This window comes from Accipiter gentilis, chromosome 17 (assembly GCF_929443795.1).
Source record: "Accipiter gentilis chromosome 17, bAccGen1.1, whole genome shotgun sequence".
Lineage (NCBI taxonomy): Eukaryota > Metazoa > Chordata > Aves > Accipitriformes > Accipitridae > Astur > Astur gentilis.
Genome location: NC_064896.1, coordinates 29,266,014 through 29,285,652, shown reverse-complemented (window position 1 = coordinate 29,285,652; position 19,639 = coordinate 29,266,014). Strand labels below are relative to the sequence as shown.

The window sequence follows — 19,639 nt, the reverse complement described above, 5'->3', positions numbered from 1 at the left end:
TGTCCTGCCCTATAGCAGGGTGCTGGTCCTTGAGCCCATAGGGCATACCGGGCTCTTGGGGAAATAGGTCCATCCTGCCCTATAGCCCAGTACCATGCCTCGGTCCTAGAGCAAGGTGGCAGCCCTCAGGCATGCTATATGGCACAGTTCTGTGGCAGGCCCTATAGAGAGCTCCCCGTAAGAAAGGGATGGATGTGCAGGATGCTGGCAAGACAAGCCCCACAGCCCGCGCTTGCTTCACCCTTCGACCCCCCACCCCAAAATCCCCGCTGTGCTCCCAGGGGTGCCTGGGGAGCAGCACCCATCCCGACACAGACCTGTAATAACACTTTGAGTTTATTAAAGTTCATCCAAAAACACAACAATAAATAAAAGAAATGCCAAAAACCTGCCGCCTATGGTACAGGATGAGAGCGAGGGGCAGTCCTGGCGGTGGTTGTACCCCCACAACTCTGCTAATCGCCAATCACCCCCCAACACGGGACAGGGACAGCGAGGAGGTGACACCCCAAAGGTGCACTCCACCTCCCCCAACCGGACCCTTACGGAAAAAACGAGTAAAAATAGCACCACCGGCTGAGCCAGCGCGGAGTGAGACGGCGTCAGCTCCCCAGGACATCACCTTGACCGGGCACCGTCCTGTGGCGGAGAGCCGAGAGCCTGCGAGTGACAGCCGAGGGCAGGCGGGCAACGGGGCTGCCGCTAATTGCGGCGGTACAGGTGATCCCGGGTGGCCACGCTGACCTTCTGCTGGTAGTCCTCCATCTTGTCGTGCAGCTTCTGATAGAGCTGGATGAGGGGCAGAGCAGGCATCAGAGACAAGGGCTCCCACCCTGTCCTGCATCCCCTTCCCACTTTCCTTCTGCTCGGGCAGGAGCAGGCACAGCACAAATTGCGGTGGTCCCCGTCACCCCTCAGGCCCCTCCTTTTCCCCGGGCAGCGGTACCTACCACGACGTTGTAATGGTTGGTGGTGCTCTCCCGCAGCGCCTGGAGCAGCTGGTCGATGGCGGTGTAGGGCAGCCACACCATGGGGGCCGTGGCGGACAGGGGGAACTGGAGGGGAGACGAACCCTTGCATCACGTTGTGCTGGTGACAAAAACGCTTCTCCCCACAGCGAGGAAGAGCTTCCAGCCACCACGTCCCGACAGCTGCTTGTCCTACTGGTCCCACTAAGAGGTCCCCTCTCCTCTAGGGTGGGTTATCCACACCTACTTCTCCTGGAAACACTGTCATGGGCACAATACCCAAACCCCAAGCGGGATCTGTCCCAAGAAACGGTCCACCACATCCTACGCTGCAGGTGAGCTCACCTCGATTCCAAAATACCGGTGCCCTTTGCCCAGCACAGCGTCTACATACTCCAGGACCAAATCCACAGCCTCCTCCAGCAGATCGTAATTCAGATAGAGACGCAGCAACTCAGCAGCATCCACTTTCTGCAAGCAAAGAGGGAAACGTCAGCCAGGGAACGCGCTCAGGAGCCACCATGTTGCTGAGAGCGACCTGCTCTGAGCCTCGGTAACAGGCACAAAGCATCTGGCACAGGTTCCCGGAGCTGGGAACAGGAAGGTGGGATGAAGCTTGTGACAAGGAGGTGCCCATCGAAGCGCAGGTCATCTAGCAGTTCTGGGACAGCTGGGTTTTTTTGGCCAGCAGGCAGTACGCGCTGAGCAGTGACCCTCTGCCTGTTCTCACCTTGTAGCTGTTAATGAGCCAGTTGGGCAGAGGTATCCCATGTGCCAAGAGCTTGTTGATGACGCAGCGATGGTACAGGCTGTTCTGGGATGGGTAACGCTCCAGATAGGATGACAGCAGCCGCCAGGCTTCATCTGTGGCACTGCAAGACAATATTTCCCCTCGGAACCTGTGCCAGCAGCCCCTGCCACTGTCTGCCAGGCCATGGTGTGCTCCAAAGGACCTGTCCTGCTGCCCGGGTTCAATGTGTGCACTCGAGGCCCAGCAAAGTGGGGCAGGCTGGGGAGAGCGTGGCGACGGCGTGGGAGCATGGCTCTCCCGCTGTACCAGTCCCGCAGGTCTGCTTTAAGGGGGTTTTTAAGAACCCATGACCCTCTCTGGATTCCTGCAAGGCTTTTGCCTCCAGAAATGATCCACTCTGACAAAGAGCAGCTCTGCTCTTCTCCCCCCACAGACAAGGACCTACCTAGACTCCTTGGTGGTAACCAGAGCGGAGAGCTGGTTTGCTGCTAGCCAGTCCCAGGCCTCTGCCTGCGCTGCCTCCCCTCCCAGCTGCAGCTTGATGCACCTGCAAGACAGAGCGGTGCAAAGGTGGCTGCCTTCAGAGCCTAGTCCTTTCACCCTGCCTTTCCACAGGTGCCAGCTTCAAAGCCACCCCTCTTAGGACTACTCCCAAGCAACAGCTACGAATTAGCTGGCTTGGCAGGAAAAGGCAGCTATTACAGCAATTTCTAAGCTGCTCTAAGTGCCAAAGAAGAATTAATAAGGACTCTGATGTTAGCAAGGTTTAGGGCCCGGGCCTGGGCAAGAGATGCCCTCTGTGCATCCAGCCACAGGAACAGGTCGCAGCAGAGCTCCTGAACAACTCTGCAGGCACAATGCGTCTTCTGGAAGCACGCAGAGGCAAAGGAGAAGAGGAATCCTGGGGTGGGAGATGAGGCATGAGAGCAAATGGCTAGCAGAGAGATCAGACAGAAGAGCCAACCGCTACTTGAGAGCCGCTCAACAGCTTGAACAAATCTTCTGTAAGCAGCTCACTGGGCATCAGCAGGAGTGTGCCACGAGCCAGCTCACCAGAAAGGTCTCCAGGTAATGGTTGTGCCTGGGTTGGGATCACCTGCGACTGTCAGAGGCCAGCTCTCTCCCCTGAGACCAGGGAGAAATCTCTCCCCTCTACTACCTCCTCAGCAAGGCTCCCTTATTTTTCCTTTTCAGGCATGAATAGCAAGTTCCGCCTCAAAACCACTGAGCCAGCAGCTGCTGAGGCTGTGCGCAGCATTAGCAGCCATGGTGAGCAGACAGGTTGGGACAGCACTGGCTTCTGACCCTGAGGAGCTGCAAGCTGTGCCCTGCCAAGCATCACGCAGGGCACGTCTCTCCAACCGCACATCACCTGAGGCAGGGAGGAGAAGCTCGCTACGTACTTGAAAGTGAGTCCCTCAAAGATGGGCGTCAAGGGCAGCTTGAACGTTTGGCACAGAGTGATGGCGGTGTCAAAGAGGCCAGCCCGGACCAGGAGAGCAACCGTTTCCTCAGGTGTAGAGTTGCCTGCAGAGAAGGAGAACCAGGTAAGCGCCTCTCCCAGTCACACCCCAGTGCTTACTGGGGCCTAACCCCATGCAATTCGGCAGCAGTTACAGCAGCACTGTGCTAATGGCCCCACGTAAAACACTCTGCAGCAGTACTACTCCTCATGACGGGGCTTAAGGCTTTCTTGGCCTCAGGAGCATCTCACGAGCCCAGGAGCCGTCCCAGGAGGGACTGCACAAAGCAGCAGTGACCCATGGAGCCGTCCCTGATCAGGTACCAGCTGGAGAGGGACACAGGCAGCACCGTACGGCCCACAGGCAAATGCTGCCGCCATTTAGGGGAGTAGGGAGGGGACAGCCTTCTTGCTGGCACAGCAGGCCTGTACCCAAGCGAACAAGGCATCAGCTCAGCTCTGCCAGCGCAGGCAGGAGGGGCAGTGGCAGGAGGTAAAAGACAACTGTGGCACTCGGCTCCCTGCATCTCCAGTTTGCCCTCAAACCAGCTGTTCAATCCATTCCCTGCAATCCCTTACTGGGAAGTCAACCCCTCCTGATACTTAGCAGGGAAAAACGCGTACATGTTGCATAACTCCTATCAGGGAGCGGCAGAACATACTTAAAGGGTCAGGGTGGGAGAGCTGCACCCCTCTGCTCCCCAACAAGGAACAACTTTGATAAGCTAACACTGTCGTGAAGCAGGATTATCCAGGACAATAACGTTAAGTCTCGCATCAAGTGTTTTTTCTAGGGCTTTCTAATTCTGCTTCATCTGGGCGCAATTTCTAGCAAGCCAAAAAGATGCCTTTTTGTCTCAACTCATGAGCTCAACCCCAGCCCTATGCAGACCATTACTAGAGTTCGGCAAAGCCAAAAAACTGTGGAAAACTCAAAATTGTTTCTCTTGATCTGCCTCTCCAAAGCCGCTGAACTTGGTGGCGAGATTTCATGCTAGGGAGTCGAACTGAATGGTCCCTGCCAGCGCCTGGGTTTGTCTCTGGGTCAGAACAAAATTGCTGCTTCCTCACCTGAGCTACGACTGAAAGCATTGTAACAAGCAAAAACCTCGGGGGAAGCGTGAGTTGGCTGTGCCGCATCCCTCTTACCTGCCACAGCTGCCGTTGACAGGTCATGCTGCACCAGAGTCAGCCGGATCCGGGCCAACACACACTCCCTCTCCAAATCTTCCAGCTCCAGGATCTCGATTTGGTGAGTTGCTGTAACAGATGGACACGAAGGGCTCTTGGCATTTTCAAAATTTAAAAAGGGCTCCTCAGGCATTGTGCAAAATGTCTACAGCCCTCTGCCATCCTAAGAGGAGTCGTACCACAGAAAGTACCAGAGAGATCAGGTTTTGCTGCCTCTTCCTTGCTACCTTGAACTGTGCCTACCTCCTTGATACAGATCTCCCATTCCTCCTCTATTAGAGATGTTATCTAATGTTTGGTAACAGCTGCTGCTCTGACCACCAGGCATACGCTATGAAAGAGCTCATTCAGAAATAATTGTTTTAGAAATACCTGACCGTAACTTTTTCTGTTGTAATGCTGAGGATTATGAGTCTAACCTGACCATACCACCCTGTGCTTTAGTAGACACAGGCAGAGTGGAGACCTTACCAGCAGAGATTCACTATGTCAGCAGGGTTTCCAAGAGCACAAACAACAAAAGTCTTGAACAATTGCCTCACCGATGCTTTTCTTTTTAAAATTGCAAGTTATTTCCACTGAAAGCAAAAGTGCTGACAAGACATCAAACTGCAGAGGAGTGTGCACAGAAGGTCCTTGGGGAATAGCTGTTACATGGCAACTTATTGCAGCTGGGAGACACTAACACTGGGAGAGTTAACTAGCTTACAATCCCCCAAATTATTGATCTGACAGAGGGGAGAGCTGCCCTGAGCCATCTCCCAGCTCATGTGGGAGCAGCAGAGCTCTGAGGCCAGGGGAAAGGTTGCTCCCTGACAAGAGTGAGAGAGCGCACCAGGCACTTACTTGGAACAGCCGTGCACTCCCCATCGTGGCTCCTCTTTGGGGATGCTCCAGGGCGTTCATACTTGCAGGAAAAAAGCAGAAAGAGGGTTTATGCCCACCTGGTTTCCAAAGGACAAACTGCCTTGACACGATACAGCCCCAACACCAGATCTCTGTTTCAAGCCTTGATTTGAATCAGAAAAGCCATACAGCCACTTGGCAGTTCAGGTTACATTTATCTCTGGCTATCAGAAACACAGCACAGCATTAGCTGATAAGGCTACGGTCACCACCTCCCTGCAAACAGGTTTGAAACACAAACCATGTTACAGTAATTCTCCTTTTGACTGGTATTCTGGCTGTTCAGACTCCCCAGAAAGATGTGCTCTGTCTTCAATAAAAGGCAATATATTCCCACATATATACACCAGCCCCCTCCCAAAAGTTTTCCTGCTTCCAGACTGCTCCAAAAAGGGGCAAAGACACATGGATGACAGACAGGACTAATGTCTCTGTTGAGCGGGGCAAGAGAGTGCTAAACAAGCTGGCCAAGAAGAAGAAAGCCGCAGATTAAGGCAGCCAACGCCTCTTCATCACATTGGAAAGGATTTTGGAAGCTCCTTCCTGAAGGTACAGCTGTAAGTGTCCCCACTGTCAATAGCTTAGGTCAGAGGCTTCATAATAAGCTCAGTGTTTCCTACCACAGCTCCAGAAGCTGGCTGCACTATCCAGGCATACTCTGGGCGGATCAACCGTAAGCAGTTAATAGCAGCGAGGAAACAGTTTCCTTGTTTCTGGAGCCCTCGGAGCGTCCGCACCTCCCTGCCCAGGCGCATGCCATATTCAAACATCACTGTTCCAGCTGAGGAGAGAAGGGGAATACATCAGCCAAGACCCAGGACAGGCCACCCTGCAGGTACAGGGGAAGCAGTGTCCCAAGCAGGCGGGCTGTAAGCTACGACGTGCCCATCCCGAGCCTTACCCTTGCGGTAGTTGTGGCGGTAAATGTGGAAAGCATACAGCAGCTCGTAGTAATTGTGTGTCATCAGGTCCACTGCTCGAGCATGAGATTCAATGATCCCCACGACCTGCAGCATGCAGAGGCTCAAATGGATCGACAGTCCCTTTAAATAGCCCGGTTCTGTCCCCCTTCCTCCCAGTGCAGGCTGATTACCTCGTTATGGAGGTTCACATAGGGGAACTCCACCAGGTCCTGGAGCTGGGAGCGCTCACAGAGAACCACCACTAGCTGGCGCAGACAGTCCAGCTGCCTGTGGAGAGAGAAGCACAACCGTTCTGGAGGAGCAGGAACAAACCCATCTCTGGACGCAGGCTTTAAGCCATGAATGTGCCACTTTGTGACAAACTCCGTAGGTTTTTTTCTGGCTTAGAACCAACAAGTCCTTTCGGACTTCTCCTGTGCTGGAAACAGAGATCCTGGACAGCAGAGATCCTCTGCAAAGGACTCTCAGGAGGGCAGTCTCCCTCCCTCAGCTCTATTTGGTAAGGTTTTCTTCAGCCTCAATTAAAATGCATTCCTACTTCTCCTCTGAACCATTCCTACTCACCACATCCTCCTCTGCTAGGGCGAAGCTTCCTCTACCCAGTTCACTTCCCAGATGGTACTCAAGCTGAAAATTCAACTCCAAGTCTTTTCTTTATTAAACTAAATTGACTGGACTCCTACAGCTTTTCAACATACAAAGCTGCATGTGATCCTTCAGCTATTCTTTTGGCTCTTCCCTAAATCAGCTTTTTCTTTTTTTACCCCCCAGTTTCCTCCTTTGAGATAGTGCTGATCCCAGCTGTCCTTGCAAAAACAAAGTATGCCTCTTTAAACACACCTTTACACAAGCTAAAACAAAACCTCTTAATGCAGCAGCCATGTCCTACCCTAAAGCATCATCTTCCTTTCCATTTGATGGAAAAATTGGTACATGGACCTACCAGACAAGTGAGCATAAAGGCATAAAACTGTCACCTACCTGCTTGGATCTGGGTTTTGTGTTAAGGCTACATATGCCTCATTGTTGTGTCCTAAATCCAAGTGATGTTTGAAGATGCAAGTCCTCAAAGTAGCCTGAAACACCAAAGAGAACAAACCAGCATGTCTCAAGTTATACAACTAAAAAGAAATTCCTGTGTAAGCTCCCTGAAGAAATATCTTGATGCAAAAGAAGTGACCTGTACCTGGCTTCTCCAGTCATCCGCCGATTCCATGATAGCCAGGGTAGCCAGCTGGATAACCAGCTCCGGTAAACCCACCATGTCCAACAAGCGCAGAACCTGGAGAAGACAATACTCTAGTGCTGGCTGCAACAGTGCTGAAGAACGGGTCGGGTTGGCAAGGGGTTTTTCTTGTTTGCTTTTAAGAGCTGCTCCTGACTCTACCAACTGTAAGAGCAGGCAGAAGATTTTGCCAATGTTTCTAAGCAATTAGACTGAAAAAGGGAAGATTTTGGTAAGTTGCAGAGGTCCGAACCAAATCCCAGCACACCAGGCTGGGGGTACAGCTTTTCTAGAGGATTCATCTCTGCAAATGCGAGTTTTCTGAAACATTTTAGCATTGATGGTTACAGTAAACCCCTGCAACAGAGAGGTAAACGATTCTGTCCCCAAGCATGCATGCAGCTGTATTAGAAAAGTTCCCTCTCCAAGGGCACCTGACAATCCTTGTGTTTTCTGGATTTTAATATCAGGGAATCCCTTACAATGAGCCTAGGTCCAAGCTTGCAGCCTGTCTGAACTATGGCATTATGCAAGAAGAAAGATCCTATCTCAATTTAAAGACATTAATTTTAATTTTCCTCAAAGCTTAATAACCTGCCCCTTAAGCAGCATCTTACATCTAGCCTGGACATGCCTGGCTTCTGCCTCCAGCAGCTGGATCTCACCCTGCCTTTGTCTGCTGGATAACAAAGTCCTCTGCTATTAGGAAACTAATAGGTGGAAAGTACCTAGATTTCACACTGTAGTCACCCATCATCACCCCCCAAAGAAAGTAAACAGACTACACTGAGGTTTCACCTCCCCAAAAAGTACGTTTTCTGAGTCTCAAGTCACTTCCTCAAAAGCTGGGGACCAAGCAGGAATTCTCTCTCCAAGCAGTGTCTGCGTGGAATGACATGGTGCCAATTTACTCGGTCAGGACCACGTACACTGGGCTGGCTCAGCTGTACCTTGTTGTAGTACTGCAGGCGCGGAGTGGAGACCATCTCACCCTCCTCAGGTTGGATCAGCCTGTCCAAGAACTCTTCTCTTCCCACCTCTGACGCAGCTTGGCAGAAACAGTCCAAAGCCTAGAAGCAGACAAGAAAGCAGCTTGCATGTGCCCCTTGGGCGACCGACCCAGCCTGCTGTACCGGTGAGAAGACAGTGCTGCCTGTTCCAGCTCCAGTGTACGAGACCCACTGGCCCCAAGCTAATGAGAACTTCCCCAAGGGCAGATCCCCCCACCCCTCTCCCATCCCATTCTTTGCCGAAAGGAGGCAGAGCTCAAGACGGATGTTTTCTGATTTGCACAGCAGAAACAAAACTTGCCCTACCTGTGCACTTCTACCCTCCCAAGGAAAAAGGTCCCAGACCCCAGAGAGAGGCAGGGCCAGAACAAAACGAGGGCCTTACCTTGTGGCCCTCACCCATGACAAGGTAGCACCTGCCCATCATGAAGCAGCAGGAGCCCATGTTCACGTGGCACCACGGCTGCAGGAGGCGAATGTATTCCTACAGGAGAGGAGGAACAGGAGTTTTGATTCAGGTCAGCACTTGCTCATGACCTGCAGGCACCCAGTACCAGAGGAAGGGTTAGGTCTCTAATACCAAAGTGCTATTTTGGTGGCCCCTTTAGCTGCTGTGCCCACACAAATCCTGCTCTTCCAGCTCAAGGGCTGGTATCCCCAGCCCCAAAGTCCCCTCGGTGCAAAGATAGGGAGACATCCCCAATGTGCTCTCGGGAAACAACCTGCTTTGCATAGCTCCAATGCCTGTACAAAGCACCTCAGAAACAGCACCCAACATCCCCAAAAATCAGACATGATGCTCTCTGCAACCACTGCAAACCTGCTTCAGGGAACTGCAAAGGAAACATTACCCTGGTGTGCAGAGAGCCTGAACGGGAGCACGCATGTGTGAAGGCAGCAGGAGAATAGGCAAAGCAGGGGTTGGAAGAGCAGTATCCGTGCAGAAGGGCAGGAGAGGGAGAGCAACCAAGGAAGACCATTGATTACAGCAACAAACTGACAGGCATGGGGTGGAGTACTGAGGGCACCAAGGACACACCATAAATAAAGCTACAACACGGATGCTGGCCAAAACTACGGGGCAGTACAACTCAACCTGGCCCTGTGCCTGCTCTGTCAGGATAATATAAGGGCTGCAAAGTGTCATCACCTATCAAAAAGCAGCTAGGAGGCATGATGAAAACTCAAAAGCTGGCATCCCTTGTGCCTGGGAGTGGCGTATGCTCTTCATACTTGGAGAAGCAGAGATGTCCCACTAGCAGGGCTCTGGGACTCGGCAGGAAAAGAGGAGGAGAAGCCAGGACCCAGCGGTAAAGCCAAGGTTTCACCAGCCGACCTGCATCTTTGCACGTGCATAAACTACCAGCACATATGCCTTGCCTAGCCCAGCCATGGGTCCACTAAAAGCCACATGGCAATGCATCCTCTGAGCCTGGATTCACCGCTCAGATTAGCCAGCCACAACAGATAATTCCCACCCCAGGCTTGCTCAACAGCTTGTTGTACAGAATAAGCAACAAGGAAAGGTTTGGCCCTTGTCCCAGGCCAGTGCTTTGGTCACTAGACCTTCTCTGTGCCCTCCTGTTACTCGCAGGGTGCTTCCTGTATCTCCATCTCTATTTGGGTCACCATGCTTGCACTCACAGCAAATCTGGTGTTAGCTCCCCGAGGTCAATGCACTTAATCCAAGTTTACGTGACCGACTGGGATCAGTAAGTGTAACAGAAGGTAGCGGGGAGGAGGAAGAGCCCGCTCCTGCAGAGATAAAAGTCTCTCGTATCTCCTCAAGGCGGGACACAAGTGAGGCGAAAGCAATGCAAGGAAATTCAAAGCGTGCTCGCGCCACGAGAGTGCACATATGCCAGGAGGTAGAACGATGCTGCCCAAACCGTCCTGGCATTTCCTGGCTCAAAAGCTCTGCAGATTTGACATTCTTCGGCAGCAACGAACACAAAAGAAAGCAATTCAGCCCCCAGGTGTAAGGGACTGTGAGAATAAAAGGTTCTACTAAGCACAGAAAAAACATCTCATTAGTAACAGCCTGCCTAGCCCTGCGTGCCTCAAGGACTGCCATCAGTCAGGGAATGAAATGTGTCACATGGCACTGCAGACAAGAAATCGTGCAGCTCAGAACTAGAGCACAAGCAGCTACAACTACCAAGCCCCTGAAGAGCAGAGGAAGAGGTGGTGGAGAAACAGTGGTCTGAAATACAGCAGTCTGTGGAGACACCTGAAAAAGAGTAGTTCATTCACCCTGCTACCAAGATGTTGGGAGTGCAGCTGAGGATGGAAAGATGATGGATGTTTCTTACACCAGTTCTTACTAGTAAGGACATTTAAGAAACAGATAAGCCCTCCTGAAACAGTATTTCTGCTGCTAGGTTGAAGACAGCCTTCTGCACCCTCAGTCCCACAGGCAATCTGTTTGCAATGGTACCGCAGGAAAGGCTACAGGTACATCAGCAGCTAACAAGTTATTGGATTACGGGCTTGCTGTGATATTTAAACAAGCTCTGCAAAGATGCTTCTTGCATGCAGTATCACACTGTCAGACAAGCCCTGGGAGACTGAACTCCTCCACGAAAAGGGTATATAATAATCCTGAGCACTTATGCCTGGATTTTCTTGAAAACAGATGAAAGAGGAAATGCACAAGATGACCATCTTAAATCATTCCCCCGCAAACTCTCTGCAACATTTTCTAGGTATAAGATATTTAGCAAAAAGCCCTTCTGTTAGCAGAGGTGGACACTACAGGGAACAGGACAGATGCACGAGGAAGATGGAAGATATTTGCTACCTTACAATTTGTTCACTGCACTGACACCACAATAGTTATAAGAGAGATTTCTAACAGTTCTCCAAAATAATTGTTCCTTACAGCACACTTCATCTGCAGGACAAACTTGCAGCCCATTACCTCCAAGAGACGTGGGAAGATTAGCTCACATCTGAGCTCAGAGAGCAGTGACAAGGGGAAAGCAGAACACACTCCAGCGACTGGAAAGATGTTTTGGGTAGCTTTTTCTAAGCTGAGGTAAGGCAGCTAGCTGTGCATGGAGCTTATGCTGTGTTATACCTCCACGTCAACCAAAGCACAGAGCTGCTACTGAAAGAAACCCACATGTGGAAAGAGACTGTTGCACTCACTCCTGCTCTTCCCCTTTCAGCTGCTGTGACAAAGCCTATGCGAAGCACTCACCTGCAGCTGGGTGTACTGACAGCTCCCCATCAGGCACTCCGGGAAGAGGAAGCCGGGATTGCTGGGCCATCTGAGCGGAGGTTAAGGAACAGAGGACAATCCAGTCTGGAGAGCTCAGAGAACTAGTCTGAAAGTTGGCATGCCTCTCATGCTCAGTTTGTGGGGGGAAAGGAGAGAAGATTAAGCTGCTCTTTACACAAGTCATTATTCTGTAATAAGATTTATCCATATTAGAACAAAACCATTAGTACATCTAATCCACAACTGCCCAAATCTTGTTACCCTTTGAAATCTCCCAGCATCGCACCTCGCCAAGTCAAGTTGTTAGAGCTCACAGGCTTAAAGTCAAAAACTCAAATCCTTTGTTGTGTACCTAAACAGGATGGATTCTGTGAAATCTTACAATACCCACAAATCCCACTAACACTAACAACAGTCACTTGTTCAAACTTGTCTTCGAAATTTGGGTATGGAAAAAATTGATTTTGGAACTGCATGAGGCTCGGTGGCAGAGATGGCCAACTTACAGCCCCCAAGCACTCCGCAGCCCACGACCCTAACCCCTCTGCTAGCCCCAGCCCTCCTCCCACAGACCCACCGGCACTCCCAGCTTCAGGACCAGGATGCGATACGCAGCCTCCGTGCAATCTCACACAACTCGCGCAGGGGCTCCGGCACTGCCATGTCGTACAGAAAGTCCCCCTGGTTACAGCCTGCACCTTGCAGCAGGTTTACAGCCAAGGATACAGGAGCGGCAGAAAGTCAGCCACTATTGCAGTAATGAGATGGGGCCAGTTCAAACTTGTTTCAGCCAAAGAAGTATTTGGTTGCGAGAAGAGTCGAGATATGATGTGCTTTCTGGCTACTTCCTGAAAGAATAGCTCCACAATTGTTTGAGGGCCGGATACTAAAAATACAAGTTAAAGAAACACTGAGAAGAAAGCCCACAGCAGCTATCCCAGGCTTTCTACACCATGCTGTGCTCATCAGCCCAAACATCACAGATTGAGTCAGAGCAAAACAATAAGTATGCTCAATACTCGAACTTGTTGGTTTTGGATTTCTCTTGCCGTCTGGTTAAGTCAGAGGGAGGAGCAGGAGATCAAAGAGCCACATTCTGCAACGTTTATTAACCACAACTCAATTATAATAGGAAAGAAAAAAAAGAAAAAAAAAAAAAAAAAAAAAGCTGCGTTCTCTCTCCAGTTGCACTACTCGCAACCCAGCTGCAGCTTTCCAGCATGACCAAGTGTTTTGCAGGGCAGGGCTGAGGGAGTGCTGATTTGGCTATCTGGCTCTGTTCAAATGCCTCCCTCATTCCAGCACGCTAAGCAGCCCAGTGTCCCATTAGTGAACTGTTCTCAACGCCTCTCCCCAAGCTGCCACCTCCTTTCTATCTTCCCTACGTTTCACATATTTTTCCTGAAGCACAGCAGTCAAACAGGACTTTCCTCATGAGCGGGCCAAGAAATAACCCACGACACTGGCACACACAAAGGATGTTTTCAATTTCGCTTTCATGCGCTGACATTTACATCGAGGCAACTGCGTTCTGAACCGAGACTCTCATTCAGGGCGAGTTCAGACTCCAAAGAGCGCAGCCTGCTTACAAAGAGCACAGATGCCTCAGGCCTGTCAGCACACGGAGGAAATTCTTCCCCAGCTCACAGTCCTTCACACATGGCACTGCTGCCTGTTTGCCACTGATTTTCTCAGTTCCCTCTGAAGCGTCTCAGCCTCGAAGTGCCATGCAGACTAGTTACAGCAGGCTCTTACCTGTGCATTTTCTCCCCTACTCTGCTCACCACCTCCCTCTGTAACCACTTCAAGGTATGCATCCTCCTAATTAAATTGCCTTACAGTCTCACCCATTAGGATTTCTGCCCCAAGACAGTAACCCAAAGCATACATCTTTGCAGCAAGCCTTTCAAAATGTGAACGAATTATCAGCTGCAATTTCCCCCGTGAGGTACTGGCTGTGAGCAACACTCATGTCTGTATTGCAAAGCGTGGGAAGCACAAGCATGTTTTGGGGAAGTATTTCTATATTCTCTTGTTTCCCTGAGCTGCCGCTCGTGGTCACTGTGGGATGAAGGCTAGTGAGCAGAACAGACATGGTCTGACCCACTACAGCCACTGTAACATACAGGAGCGAAAGGTGAGCTTGACTGGTACTGCCAGGGCAAGAATTAATAATGTTTGGCTGAGCCAAATCCTCCTCAGGCTGAGAGTAAGATTCACGTCTCCAGTCTGAGTCCAATGCTACAAGATACTTTGGTTTTGTTGTTATTTTTTGGTGGTGGGCAGCATGACAAACATCTCCACATAAAGTGGGGTCATCCAACCACGCACTCCATTAGCTCACTGCATGAAGCATTTCCCTCGGGTGGCAGAGACACAGAGTGCAAGAGGTATAAATAACTGAAACCAAGAGATGATGAATGGTGGACATCTTACCTAGTTTATGTGGTGTTACAGCAGTGGTGTCTGCTAACTCCAACACAGATAGATGCTGCAGATTAGATTCCCTAGAGAAGAAAAAGCCATCAGTGAAGAAACAACAAAACGCCTCCTGCTTTAATTGTGCTCATTGTTCAAATCAAATGACTCCTACTGCTGAAAAAGGCAACAGTGCACAGAACATCGAGACCTCACACGGCAGAAATAGCACAAGGCAGAAAGTCAGCTCAAAACATGAAAGGGGGAAAAAACCCTCCCCAGCACAACCTGACTCCTAGAGTGATACTCCCACAGCAACCACCAGCTTTTCATACCAGCAAGGGCATTTCAGGTGGATTTAGCAGGAACCTACAATCAAAGACAGAACGGGCATGGTAGAGACTTACAGCGTGTCAACAGGGACGTCTGATGCCAGGCACTGGCTTGCCCACCTGATCAGGTAGTAGGACAGCAGGAGGGGAGAGGTGCGGTGCAGCAGGTCCTGCTGAGACTGGAACAGCTGTCCCCCTCCCAAAACCATCTGCAAGCAAACCACAGAGGTTGGCACACCGAGGCCAAGCTCAGAGAGCAATGGCAGGAAAACGGAAATCAGTGAGGTTTGCATTAGGCCCAGTTCGTCCCTCTTGTGAACACCAAGGAAGTCAGCAGCCCAGCAGTTAACGCAACCCATCGAGGAGACCAGCAGGACTCCTGCCTGTGCCAGAATAACCCAGTCACAAATAACAGTGTCACCTTAGACCAAGGGATGAGTTAACTATTCTGGTGGCCCAGACCCCGTGGGGAAAATTTAAAAAGCAAAGCTATGTGCACATGGAGTGCTTTTCTAGCCTGCAAACACCAGCACCTGCTGATGCCAGGGACACCAGCAAAAACGTGCTTTGCGCCGCTGCAACAACATCACTGAGAGTGAAAGCACAGCTTTGCTGCAGAGACCATCTCGGGGCCCAGCCCTGCTGCCCAGGCATTGCATCCCTGTATGCTCTAGCCAACAGCAGCACAGCTAGGTGAGACGAGAGGAAAAACAATCCATGCTTGTGAAGGACAAAAGCATGTATAGGTGGCAAAGCAGCAGTTCCTTATTAAGCAAGAAGCAGGTCACATGTGACAGCCTGGCTCCAGAAGGGCAGCTTGCAAAGTGCTTTAAATGCTCCCAGGGCAACCTTATCCAGGAAGAAGGGGATTTCTTTTCAACCAAGAAATTACTACAGTAACATTTCCAAGTAAATAATATTGGTTTAAACAACACTCCCCTTGTCTGGGGACTTGTTCTGCACCCCTGCGTCCACCCAAACCATCAGCACCATCTCTTGTGCAGCCATATGACCAACAGGATGGATCCAGCCCAGCCGACCCCACGACCACAAACACAGCTGCCATTACAGCGGCTGTTTGCACTGGCTGGAGCAGCCTCACAGAGGCTGAAACCAAGACCTTTGGGTAAACACTGCTGCTGTGACGCAAAGGTGCTGCGTGCTGCGTTGCCAGAGAACAAGGCTGCAATCGTGTGCGTGCTGGGCTGCGCAGTGGCATAGGAGGGATGGGGAATAGATGGGAGAACTGTACGTGCTCAGGCAGCGCTGAGGAAACAATGCCCTGCTCCTGGAAAGAGAGTTTTGCTTCCTACTTCCTGGATGCTCAGCATGGAAAGAAGGAGATAGGGTGTGAGTGCAGCGCACCACTGCTTTGCTTAGGATGACAAAAGCAGCTGGAGGAGAGAACAGGGCTTGCCCAAGCCTGGGGCTAGTTCAAACAGCCTCCAGTGTTTAGTGGGAAGAGACAGAGCTCACAGTCTGGCACCAGCAGAACCCCAGAACCAAAAGTTCAAAGAGCGTAGCAGTAGCTTCAAGGGCTGTACTCACAGGATCTCCAAGCCGCAGCAACAGCTGTTGGAGGATCAACAGGTCCCGACAGATCAGGAAACGGATCGTGGCAATCTTACATATCCCCCAGCAAACCACATTGACAGCGGTACCACTACTATACAGCTGGGTGAGGTTCATGCGCATATTTAGATGATGAGCTGAAAGATAAAAACACCGAGATAAGGGGAGGAACTAGACAGACAAGAACACTTTCCCAGCCCAAACATCCTGCTGTAGAGCTATCACCTCTTTCCATGTCAGCATCTGTCTCATAGTCCATTTCTCGGATGAGCACTCCAATGGCATGGATGGGGTTTCTGATCTCCTGCAGTTTGCTGTGTATGTCCTCCATCACATTTTCCCTGCAAAGTGAAAAAGATAATAGTAATCAGCAACATGAAATCTAACTCAAGAGGGCTCCCTTTCCTCCCTTACTGATCCTCTCTGGAGGGGAGTGTATCTGATCAGCCTGGACATTCTTTATGGGAATCCTCTTCTGGCTTGGAGTTTTATTACAGCGCCTGCAGGGACCAGTCTATTTATTCCACTCCCCCAGGCTACCAGGAAATAACAGTCAGATAGCTGGCATTCCACAGGGGAATGATTTGAGGAGGCTAGCACAGTAACCGCATGGCTTGATCAAGGCTCTGACCTCTACCTAGTGTCTACAGGGACTTGCTTTCCACACTGCAACCATCACCTAATAGGAACTTGTTCCTTTTCTGCTCTCTATCTCAATCTCACCTGAGAATCCCCAACATGTCTTTTTGGGAGGGCCCCAGGCAACAGCAAGGGGGTTCTGGATGGAAGACCCTGCTAACGTCACCAATACCCACGCTCCCCATCTGTGAGGGGACCTGGAAAAGTCTCCTGCAGCACAGGGAGAGCCTGCACATCCCAAATGTGCTCTGACGCCAATCAAGGATGGCTCCAGGCAATCCCTGCTCAGCCATCCCTGCCTCCCTGCAGGGGAGCTTCTGCAAAAACATCTCCTTACGTGTCATTAGCTATCAAGTCCTCCAGGATCTGCTCTGCAGCCTTTTCTGGAGGCTGGAGGCGGGAGCAAGCCATTTCCATTATGAATGCCATTTCCATGGAAATTGATTCTCCGATCAGTCGAAGGCACTGGACAAGACAGACAACATCACGAGACATCTCCAAATCTGTAATGAAAGAATCTAACTGTATATTTACAAGAGATTTCAAAGTGAAGGTGGAAGGACCATTCAAAAACCAGTTAGTTCAGCTCCTATCAGCAAACTACCAGCATCAGATAGGTCTCAGTCCTGCATGTCAAACTGACCATTCCCTGCTAACTACAAGGCCAAATTAAAACTTAGGAGTTCACAAGGGGAACATTTGGGCTTTATTATTTGGAAAGTAAAAAATACTGATGCAACAATAAAACAACGAAAATACCTCCAAGGGATTTTCTCCAGCCACAGGTTGAAAGGAAATAATTAGTGCAGCATAAGAGCAAAAAAACCCCCAAGCAAATGGCTCAGATAGCTTAGCTCTGCCAAGCAGAACACACTCTCATCACAGCAGCTATCTATTTGCAGCACTACCTCTCACAGCTGAGAGAGGATTTTCACATTCTTAGAATTGATCTGAAAATTCAGTGCTGAGGGTTTAAATCACTGCTTTGCAATGCAATCCTTTATGTATATGTTTTTAAAATTAAGTCACATTTTTTGAGAAGTTTGAAACAGACAGGGCAGGAACTGCTAGCCTCCCAAACCCAGCCCAGGCCTCCAGCTTTCCTTCTCTCACATCCAGAAATAGCTCAACCAAATGGATGATGATTCTTCTTTACAAAAATATAAAAATCACTTGACCATGAAAGTGGAGCTTAGGTAACATTTTCCGTTGCCTTTTTCTTGTGAAACGTCACTCCACAGCCAGCAAAGCATAGAGGGCACTGTGGCGACAATATTAACGACAGGTTTTGCATGCTCTGGCATTTACTTCCCGGCAAGAAGAAACAGCACAGTCCCTCTCCACAGCTTACATGAAAACATTTATACAAAAACATTGCACTGAATCTAAGTTTGCAGAACTGAGCAGTTGAGCCCAGCATGCCAGGATCACAAGTTTCCTTCTTCTCTGTAATCTCCGAAAGGAGTTTACTCCATCAGCAAGACACAGAGGTTGGTAAATTTTACAAAAAAGAGAACCACTTGCACGGAGTCAGAGTAGGTCTTGCAACTCTCAGTGGGGATGGCAGAGCTGAGCAAGCACCCAGCTGAGATAGTGTTAAGCAGGGTTCACATGGGGGGGATCACCCACATGATCAAAACCACAAGCTTCTGCATCCTGCTCTCCCCACCAGCACTGGGGACCTGCCAGCACACTATCGAGCTCCAAGCTGGCAGAGCTGTCCCACAGAGAGTGGGCATGAAGAAGGCACCAGTTAACCACAGCCTACACAGGTAGTTTGTAAGGCCACAAGGGCAAAGAATCCACCAATGCAGGTCCTTGTCACTGAGCAACATGCAGCCTGAAATCTAATATTCTTCCTTTTTAAGTTATCTGAAACAAATCACAGCAGATTTGCAGTCTTGACACCGTTTTCTAATTCCTGGTGTGAGCATGACGGCAGGTTGCAAAAAATAAAACTTCCTACAAATGCCAAAATAAGAAAACTATCTCCAGGTAGATAATTATGGAGTCAGGAGCACTTCAAGAGGCCTCTATGGAAAATCCCACATCCCTCTGCCTAAGGCTTCCCTGACATGCAGTGTTTCAGCCTCCAACAATGGAAGAGCTCCACGTCTCCTCACTTACCATCAAAGATGGCAGCGTCATCCTCAGTCAGGAGGTGCTCGTTAGAGAGGAGATAGAGATGGTCCACCAAGGAGCAGGGCACAAGGAAAGACAAGGAGCCCTAGAAAGGTGAGGAGAAAGCCCTTCTTTGAGCTCCCCAAATCCACACCTCAGTCAGAAGAACTCCTCCCTGGAGATGACTGCTTCAGTTGGCTGCAGTGGCCAAAAAGCCACCACTGCTCAGCCTCACCTTCTTCAGCAGGCACACCATGTTGGAGTAGGGATTCAAGTGCAGGGCCAGGGGCCGTGAGAGCGCTTCTTGGTATTGAAGGCAGCAGGCATAGAACTTGGACCAGAACTCCACCTGCAGCTGCCAAAACTCCTCCAGCGAGCATTCGTATTCTGTCACACTGCCCTGGAACTAGCAGGACCAAAACAAGACTTCAGATGAACACAGGCAGTGAAACAGAGAGAAAAATTGTAGCGTTCAGACTGCTGTCTTGTGTCCCATGACCAGTGCCACAGCTTTACATGGTTAAGGTTTATAAACAGCAGTTACAGTGCTCTTCCCCACCTTACTTTCCTCAACTTACTGTCAAAACCTAAGTTTTTTCCTACACCTGTGAATCACACAGCAAACAGCAAGGGGAACAAAGCCCACAAGAACCATTTTCTATACAACCTTAGATAAAGCAACACCAATGATACCAAGAAAAAGGGCAGCGCTGCAGATCTCCAAAAACATCACGCATGATGATTGCTGTAGAGGATACAAAACTGCCTTTTTTTCTGAACTTTCTAGCAATAGTCTCAGCAGCCTCAAGGATGAGCTGCAGGTGGAAGGACTGCTGGCTTAGAGAATCAGGCATATCAGAGTAAAATCTGGAGAAGTAGGATAAAAATGGAGGAAATT

At 50.1% G+C, this 19,639-nt stretch overlaps 1 protein-coding gene across 1 annotated transcript in view; it reads right to left on the bottom strand.

The window, feature by feature from the left end:
* Positions 1–312: 312 nt before the first annotated feature.
* Positions 313–19,639, bottom strand: part of NUP160 (nucleoporin 160) — a 32,436-nt gene continuing 13,109 nt past the window's right edge. Inside the window, exons 16-39 of the mRNA XM_049821395.1 lie at positions 18,977–19,147; positions 18,748–18,847; positions 16,958–17,123; positions 16,207–16,322; positions 15,958–16,118; positions 14,485–14,618; positions 14,096–14,166; positions 12,386–12,545; positions 11,639–11,708; positions 8,822–8,920; positions 8,377–8,496; positions 7,388–7,483; positions 7,183–7,277; positions 6,372–6,468; positions 6,180–6,285; positions 5,899–6,059; positions 5,219–5,279; positions 4,331–4,441; positions 3,123–3,246; positions 2,165–2,266; positions 1,699–1,840; positions 1,314–1,439; positions 951–1,055; positions 313–789 (exon numbers count right to left, since the gene is read on the bottom strand). Coding sequence (XP_049677352.1) covers positions 703–789; positions 951–1,055; positions 1,314–1,439; positions 1,699–1,840; positions 2,165–2,266; positions 3,123–3,246; positions 4,331–4,441; positions 5,219–5,279; positions 5,899–6,059; positions 6,180–6,285; positions 6,372–6,468; positions 7,183–7,277; positions 7,388–7,483; positions 8,377–8,496; positions 8,822–8,920; positions 11,639–11,708; positions 12,386–12,545; positions 14,096–14,166; positions 14,485–14,618; positions 15,958–16,118; positions 16,207–16,322; positions 16,958–17,123; positions 18,748–18,847; positions 18,977–19,147 — 2,781 coding nt within the window. The 3' untranslated portion in view covers positions 313–702. The remainder of the gene's footprint in view (positions 790–950; positions 1,056–1,313; positions 1,440–1,698; positions 1,841–2,164; positions 2,267–3,122; positions 3,247–4,330; positions 4,442–5,218; positions 5,280–5,898; positions 6,060–6,179; positions 6,286–6,371; positions 6,469–7,182; positions 7,278–7,387; positions 7,484–8,376; positions 8,497–8,821; positions 8,921–11,638; positions 11,709–12,385; positions 12,546–14,095; positions 14,167–14,484; positions 14,619–15,957; positions 16,119–16,206; positions 16,323–16,957; positions 17,124–18,747; positions 18,848–18,976; positions 19,148–19,639) is intronic.